The sequence below is a fragment of the Onychostoma macrolepis genome, chromosome 05 (genome assembly GCF_012432095.1).
Source record: "Onychostoma macrolepis isolate SWU-2019 chromosome 05, ASM1243209v1, whole genome shotgun sequence".
Taxonomy (NCBI): Eukaryota; Metazoa; Chordata; class Actinopteri; order Cypriniformes; family Cyprinidae; genus Onychostoma; species Onychostoma macrolepis.
Window position 1 is genome coordinate 11,743,822 of NC_081159.1, and position 8,684 is coordinate 11,752,505.

At 38.1% G+C, this 8,684-nt stretch overlaps 1 protein-coding gene across 1 annotated transcript; it reads right to left on the bottom strand.

Moving 5' to 3' along the window:
- Positions 1-2,458: 2,458 nt before the first annotated feature.
- On the bottom strand, positions 2,459-6,323 carry dmrt3a (doublesex and mab-3 related transcription factor 3a). Its single transcript, XM_058775599.1, has 2 exons — positions 5,308-6,323; positions 2,459-4,043 (listed from the first exon to the last, which is right to left on the bottom strand). The coding sequence occupies exons 1-2, from the start codon at positions 5,687-5,689 to the stop codon at positions 3,073-3,075; spliced, it is 1,353 nt and encodes a 450-aa protein (XP_058631582.1). The 5' UTR covers positions 5,690-6,323; the 3' UTR covers positions 2,459-3,072.
- Between the last annotated feature and the right edge of the window lie 2,361 nt (positions 6,324-8,684).

Genomic DNA, 8,684 nt, shown 5'->3' on the forward strand with positions numbered 1-8,684 from the left:
TTTCAGCTCTAGATAGAGCGTGATATGACAGTTGACACAACAAGCGATACTTAAAAAACATTGACTAAGCATGCGGGAAGGCTACACAAAACACAATTCTCTTTGTCCCGATCGACCTAGCATGTGTGATGTTTCTCAAAACAATGTAAAATCAACTGACACTAAAGAATGTCACAGCTACTGTTCGCGATGGGTTTGCAGCACATGCGGGACGTGGGAGAGTAAAGCTTGTTCGGTTTAAATAAACAACAAATATGTGGTCGGAGTTTGCACACAACTTTATGCTTTCTAATCCAGAGCGGCATTTTGTCCACAATTGTCCTTCGTAATTTGTAGGTTAGGCTATTATGAAATGTTTGTAACCTATTTTGTCTATAGCCTATACATTTAAATACGGCCTTTAAAAAATAAATAAATATATATATATATGATTTTTTTTTTTTATATAATAATAATAATAATAATAATAATGGACTTTATTGAAGGCTCGGTTATTTTCATCACGAATGAAAACGCGGATAGACACAGGCTATATTCTGTTCACTGTAGGCTACGTTCATGACATTTTTCGTCTAGGCTAGCTATATTTTTTATAGGCCTATATATTAAAAACAATAAATTAATAGTCTATCATAACCAAATGTAAAAAATAAATAAATAAAAGAGTTAATAAGGAATTGGAAAATGTTCATACTAGTTTATATTAGGCTATCCAGCGAAATGATCTCTTTGGATTTGGCAACACATTTTTCTTTAATTGGTAAGCAGGATGGTATTTATAGTGTGATTTCGGTCAATTGTCTGTCTGGTCTTGCTCCGTCATCTCTGTTAAGCCCTAAACACACTGCACGATTTTCGGCTATCCCAGTCGTGGCCAATCAGAAATCGCCGCTCTTTACTCACATGTGGTGAAGATGTTTGCGGTGCAGGTGCAGCTTTGCCACTCGCCCTTCTTTTTCCCTCTTAATTTATTAGCGAGGTTACGGCCAGCAAACCCAACTGCTACCCAGGGTGCAGTTTCCCCATGTGGAATGCTTTGATCTTTTCTTTTTCCTTTTTCTAAACACATATGACAATGCCAAACGGAGATCGCAGTGTCTTTATTGTTTAGCAATCCTTATGCGTTAAGATTTACAGAACATCCTACGCAAGTGGTTGTTTTATTACCCAAAAATGACTTTTTCGGTTCTTTGTCATCCCGTTATTTCCCTTAAGTACGTACAGGCTATATGTTTCCTGACTTGTGTTGAAGCGAGGCCTATTAGTAGCCTGCATTGTTCAGGAGTCAGGTTATTCAAATAGTTTACTTTCTATTACAGTGAAAATGCAGGTCCATCATGGTCAAAACGCCCCCAGACACGTTCGAGGATATTTATTTACAACCAATGATCAGTGGCAGGCCTTCTTGTTTGGTTCAGGGCGTGTCACACGTGACACACTGCAGTGTAACCTGATCGGAGTGTAGACTAGAGATTTGTGAGTTCACTGAATTCCCTGTTATGTTAATTAGCATTTTAAGACGCTTGATGGATCGGCAACACGTGCAGCCTGCTGAATGCTTAACCACTCATAATTTGTCTGTCCGGCTGATGTATTCGAGAAAACAGGGCCTTGTTGACTTAGAGGCACAAATTCAAATGTCAGCATTAAAAGCTGTCGCTCGGTTAAGTCAACAGATGTGTTAAATAGAACTGCAACACCTGCAAACTCAGCGACCGCTGGTTTAGCATCACATTGTACGTTTATAAACACTATGAAACCTAAACAGGGTGTCTTAAATAAGCAACAAGTCACAACAAAACGCCATTTAGTTCTGAATGAATGTAGCCTTTAAGTTACGTTTTATCATGTAGGCCTACGACAGTAATAATAATAATAATAATAATAATAATACAGTATGAATTTTATAATTTGACAAAAAGATGATGGAACAATTCTTTGTTGGAGAATTAGATTTACCTTAAATTTAATTTAATTGAATCTTGATGTTTTCTATAAAATAATCTATAAAATAATGCATTCTAAACATATTGTCTAACATATTGTATTGATGTTGGCTAGGTGTGTTGGTTACGTTTCTACGAATAATGCCACACAGGAAGCAGGACTATTGTTGAAAGTTTCTCTATTGTTAAGAATGTCCACTAGATGGCGCAGTTAGCTCAATTTTTTGCTCAATTCATCAATGATAAAGGCTTACACTTTGATGCATTTGAAAGGCTTTTTCCCCACTGTGTTAATTTTATAATCACGCTTTTCACATTTACGTTAAATAACGTAAATCATCTGATAATAAACAGCAAATGTTATTTTATTATGAATGATAAACAAATAAAGAGAATGATGACGAGAAGTTTATTTAGTATTGTTAATGGTAGACTTAATTATTACATAAATAAAATATATTAAAATATGGCATACCTTACAGCTGTACTTGCTGCATAAATGGAGGCATAAAAACTGAATTTGTGGAGGATTAAATACGAGGAGAATACAAGGTGTCCCTTTAAGTTTTATTTAATTTTTATTCTAAAGAGTTGCTATTGAATTTTTGAAGACATACTTTATATTTTAAGGCAGTTTTGTCATTCTTTCTTTCTTTCTTTTATTTTAAAGAGTTTGTTTCGTTTTGCTGATATCTAATACATGTAGGTATTTGACTGAGGCAAACACAGTGACAGTAACAGTACATAGATGGTTTATTTGCCATACTTTTACATGCAGGACTGCTGGAATATTTCTACATTAAACTGTTATCAATGGTACATTTCATGCAAAGTGGAACTAGAGATCACTGTGCTCAAATATATTAAGTTATTCAAACTTTTTGGTCAAATAATAGTACCTTAATGATTTCCCCCCAAAATTAAAGCTAATGTTATTCCACACATGATTAAGTTGGCACAACAACCTCAAATCTGTTAGAAATACAATACCTCAAGTAATGCACTGTATATCTTTTCAATGCGCTCCTTGATGAGCAGTGTCTCTTTTGTATCATTTCAAGAACCCATTTGAAACATATTTCAGTGCTTTTTTTCCCCCCATCCATCTATTCAAACCGCTTAGGAGTTAGGAGGAAGTGTTCAGGATCCTGGAGTCTGAGGAGTCAGATCTTTCATCATACTCCTCATCTGCAGCAAACATGCTCTGTTTGGCAATGACAGGACAGCTCTCCTCCTGGATGCTGATTCGATGCTCCTCGGTGGGCCTGCTGGTGAGGAGCGGTGAGCTGCGGATCACTCCGGCTGTGGGGCCTGAGAATGGAGGGATGTACTGTGAGCGCAGCTGATACTGCTGCTGTAATGTCATGGTATTCCACAGAGTCACATCGTTGTGCACGAAGGGCCCGGCTTGGCCACGGCTCAATGAATTCCTCAGCATGAGGGGGTATCGAGGCGGCTGGGGGAAGCCGTGCTGGAGCGGCATGCTAAGAGGACCTGGTACAACTCCAGCAGAAGGCTCTGTGGAGAAGCGCAGGGAATCGGGAACACGGAAGGCCGAACCGACCGACCACTTGGAAGACGAGACCGGGTACGAACTCAGCGGGTGCTCAAAGAGATGGCCGTTTGAGGGGAGAACCAGAGCATCTGAGTTCTCAGACAGAACCTTTTCTGGTTTCATCGTAGAACGGCTGGAGAGCAGGATCTCGATGGCTCCGACCAGGTCCCCACCACAGCCTTTCAGAATGAGCTCCAGGACTGCTGGTTTGTGGGCTGGGAATATCTTCTTCAGGACTTCCAGTGGAGGTCGGTTGGCCTTCAGGCTGAAAGGGAGAGATACAGAGCCTGAGAGGCCTTCGATGAGGATGTTGGGCTCAGGGGAGTATTTGGGGTTGTCAGCTTTGGGTTCTGGGTCGGTGCAGGATTTAGACAGGCCAAAGCGGGTCTCCTCAGCCTGGGGAGTAGGGTCTGAGGTGTCAGGGGTGCAACACAGGTTAGGTTTGGACTCCTCAGGGGAGCTGGCTGGTTCTGGTTCTCTGTCACTGGCACTACCACCGTTCTCTCCACCAGACTGCTCACCAGACAGGTCCTCATTTAGGTCTGGAAAACACACCAGCAAATACTTCATGAGCAGTATGTACTGTATAATCAAAGATGGTAATACAGTGCTGCTGCAGCAACATTAAAACGTTATACTGTCAATATATAACATATATAACAATGTACATTAACTGTCGATCTAACAGTAACATTTATTTAAATATTTTAAGGCTTGACTTTTTTTTTTTTTTTTAAATAGCTAAAGTTAATAGATTAACTGTAAACACATTAAAGTCCAGCTAACTCGCTATACTCAAACACTGTCCGATTCTGCAGACTAGAAGTGCAACATTCAGGTTATAGACCTGTCAGCACTGCTGTGATTTATAATGAGCGACTTTATTAGCTGTTCACATAAAAACGCTGACGCGGTGGCACTGAAAAATCTCTCGTCGATTCCACTTAACTACAGTTTTGCAAACTGATTACTTTAGAAACATTTTACATTCATTCGGACTTCATTTGCATTTGAGCTTGACCTTCCTCTGAAATGACCGACGGGGTCTATACCCTACCTGCTGTGCACTGTCGATCACAGAATACAAAAATAATAATAATCTTTCAAGAACCCAAGTTTATGACGGATGGTGGGCGATGCCAGTTTCGTTCGGCTTCATGCCGGATTGTCCTAAATATTTGTGTTTTAATTATTCGGACTAAATAATTTAGCAGAACATTCAAGTTTGGGATTTAGGTATTTTAATCTAATGTATCAAACACTGAAAAAAAATTTGGTGTAATAAACGTGTTTGTGATGGTTAAAATTTCAGTAACAACACCATAATAATAAGAATAAAAGGTATTTTTAATTAGAACAAAATTATTAATAACAGTTCTTATTATAAGTGTATTTTTGCCGGTTTAGGAAAACGGGCAATACTTCCAGGAAACAAAAATGCCCGCATTCTGCATTATCATGTAGTCTCGATCAGTAAGACTGTTGCTGAAACTACTGCAAAGATCATTTTTGTTAGATATTTGTGATTGTTTTTTTTTTTTTTATGTTGTGAAGTTATTTCAAGAGAACTCAGTCGTGTTCTTAGTTAAGATCATTAATCAGTTTCGTTTTTATAATACATTTTGTAACAATAATAAAAAATAATAGGATAATTATAATTAATAAAAATGAATTAATTATAATTACTTTGAGAGAATCTTCCCACGTGCAAAACGCAATACGCGTCGTCTTTAGTGTTCCTAAATCGAAGTTTAAAAGAGTAGGCTACAATGTCTCAAATATTGTATAACTAACACAAGCGATTACCTTGCGGCGGTTTAGGGGTCACCGTCTCTGAGCTCCAGCGCAGGTCTATGTCGCTTGATCGCGGGTTCGCGCTCTGCTCTCCGCTCCCCACCGTGATGCCTGGCAGCGCTCTCAGAGACTCCGGGATCAAACTCTCCAAACTCTCATTCGCCTGCTGCCGCCTCAGCGCCACCTGAGCCGCCATGACCCGCTGTCGCTCGATTATCAGAATACATTTCTCGCAAGTGCAGTCCTTAAAACGGCAGTAACGCTTGTGCCCCTTAAGCCAGGATAGCACCCCGTGGTTCCTGCAGCGGGCACACTTGGGGGTCCTCTGGAGGGGCGCTCTCGGCTGGGACACCGGGCCCCCCATGTAGAGGTAGGGCGATCCGTAGCCATTCATTTCTCAAGTCGTTTCCAGAGGTGCCAGAGGCGCAAGTGCATCAGAATAAGATGTAGAGGAAGAGTGCTGTCAAGTATAGTCAAGAGATCAAGCCCTTCTGCTGCTCGCTACACTCGTGATGAGAGGTGTTGACTCTTTAAGACGAGGATCCACCTTTCGCCCCGCAATAAAGAAGTGCATCAGGCGATCTGACACGCACTAACGAGTGACTTCTATTTCTCACATCACGGTCACGAGCAATTTACATTACCCTGACACTGGATGGATAGAGGGAGGAAGTCTCGCTTTTATAATTACTGTTAGAATTTTGTGGGCTATTTTGCCGACATGCAACCTTCTAATACAAACAGCCATAAATTTGACATTTTGTAATAATGTTTTTTTTTTTTTTCCAACCAAAAAAAACGTTTGCATTGTTTTTACTTACAAGCAGCTGTGTTCCATTAAGTTTTAATAAAACGTTTTTAAATAACAGCAAATGTTAATCGTCTGTGTAGCAACTGTATAGGACGGTACATCAACAGAACATACTGTTGTCATTTATTTAGGCTGTTTATCTATTTATTAATTTTTTTTAAACATTTACAAGTACACAACACAACACTCTCAGAAATAAAGTTACAAAAGCTGTCAGTGGGGCGGTACCTTTTCAAAAGGTACATGTTTGTGCCTAAAGGGTCCGTTTTGGTACCTTAAAGGTACATATTAGTACTTAAAGTGTACATATTTGAACCTAATAGGTACAAAAGTACCTTTTGAAAAAGGTACCGCCCCAGTGACAGCTATTGTACCTTTATTTCTGAGAGTGAAGGATATATCACAAACAAAAAGTTTGTCATCATCATTCATTCATTCGCTACCAGAAACAAATCGGCTCCGTGAAATTAAGCTTAATTATCAAAATACCGAAAATAACTGAATAGGCCTAATTTACAGTAGGCTATTTTAAACGGTCTAATTCAATTCACAGTACAGGTTTTAACAGGTTTCAATTTTTATACGCAAACTGCGGAAAAATAAAGAGAATTAGCTATAATAAAATAAACAATAATAATAATCTATCGTTTTCACTGGTTGTTTGAATTCGGACCAACAGCAATTTTTCAACATCGTATGAGGATCTAAGGAGTGCAGTAATTTCAAGAATTAACTGGGAGTGTAGAGAAGAATTCACATAACCGCTGTGCGCTTTTCATGAAAATCCTGCAACCACTTTGGTATTTAGTTTAACCTCACGCTGTGAATTCGAATTAAACACAGGCGACAATAATATGGTGGTTTGCATTTGAATAAGCTCTTAACTTATTCCCATGAAAAATGTTGAATAGTCCGACATGCAGCAAGAGTTAATTGAGCAATATGATTTGGACTTGTACCAAATTAATTCTGGAAGGATCGGGTGAAAAAATTAATTGAATCAAGCGAACTGGGCGATGTCAACTGCATTAAACAAGTTTATGTGTTTTTGTGCACACAGTGAACATACATAGATTTTAAATGCAATTTGGCGCGCGACGTAGGGTGTAAATTGGAGCACACCTTTCTTAAACTGATGCCCATCGCTTTTAAAGTCCAGTGAAACTCAACACCGGGCACCCTCGAGTCCCGTTTCTGTTCCTAAATGGGTTTATTCAAGCACGTAATGGGATCCCGGCAACACAACTTTGAGAACTGGGGGCCACGGTAAACTTCACCACATGAACTCGGTTTCCAGGGCTATTAAGCTTTTAATTGGAAAATAGCAGATGAAATTTCAAGGTGACGATAATGCCGCATGCAGTCTGTGTTTGGTGAGGGGAATTCACAGCGAGGGGAGTGGGAGGACAACACAAATGCTAATAAAATTATTTACGTCTCTCACCAACACTGCAGAAAATGAATAGGCTACATAAAATAAATAAATAAATAATTTCTTTCTCTCTCTCTAAAAAAAAAAGGAGAAAAAAAAGAAAAAGCTCAAAATATTGTTGAACATACTGCAAATATTTATATTTAAATATATGTAGGCCTATTCATATTTATGTAATATTTTATACATTCAAATTATTTTTATGTAAAATATATTTTTTTTATGTTGAATGTGATTGGCATCAGTGGACATAGATGAACATAGAACACCATCTACACAAATCCTCTAAATGTAAAAGGAGTACAATCCAGTTGTTAACAACTATAATACTTTTTTTTTTTTTTTTTTACAAATAAAGTGTTTTTGATAAACTTTTTTGCCTTTCTTTAGTCTTGTGTGAGACATAAACATGTTAAATGAAATAAGCATAAAATTCAAACCAGCAAAGAAATAAATAAATACCTGGCTCTTTTGAAGGTAATTAATTATACAGTATAGCTACATATGGTGAAGAAAATGAATGAAGCCAAATGCCTACCAGTAAAATTCAGATTAAGATGCATCTATACACATATGGTATCTTCTTTCTGTCTACATGACAGTTTTACAGATTAAATCCATCAGGAAGATAATTTTAGTAAGTGCTTCTGAAAGAACAATTTCTGTTAGACATGGGAGAGAATAGAGAAGGAAAGTCTGATGTTTGGACAGAGAAAAACAATACTCCTAAGAGTTATAATACCACTAATTAAAAATAAAAGAAGTTCTTTATTTCTGTGGATTAAGTGAACCACTGTTAGCAGCTATCTATGTGGAGCCCAAAAGCGGTTTTATACTGAACTGAAGGACAGAATAAAGCCATTAAATGTCTCAGGTCCAAGATCCAAGAAACCATAAACTGAGTAAATGACACAAACTAAACCTATAGTCAACCACTCGGTGTGGGAGGTACTTGTACTCCCTAATAATTTACAATTACAAAATTAATTTAGCAAATGCAATTATCCCAGCAATTTACAAATGAGAATAATAGAATATATTGTTATACCATAGGTTATATTATAGTGCTACCATAGGTTACAGACACAAAAGATGACTTGTTATTTCTGCTTGTAAGAAGTTCTAAGGTTTCAGCCATTGAGCACT

Bases quoted from the DNA above. Each gene is read 5' to 3' on its own strand.
- dmrt3a (XM_058775599.1), bottom strand. From the start codon at position 5,689: ATGAATGGCTACGGATCGCCCTACCTCTACATGGGGGGCCCGGTGTCC. The intron at 4,044-5,307 runs GTAATCGCTTGT...TGTGTTTTCCAG, and splicing joins GACCCCTAAACCGCCGCAAG to ACCTAAATGAGGACCTGTCT.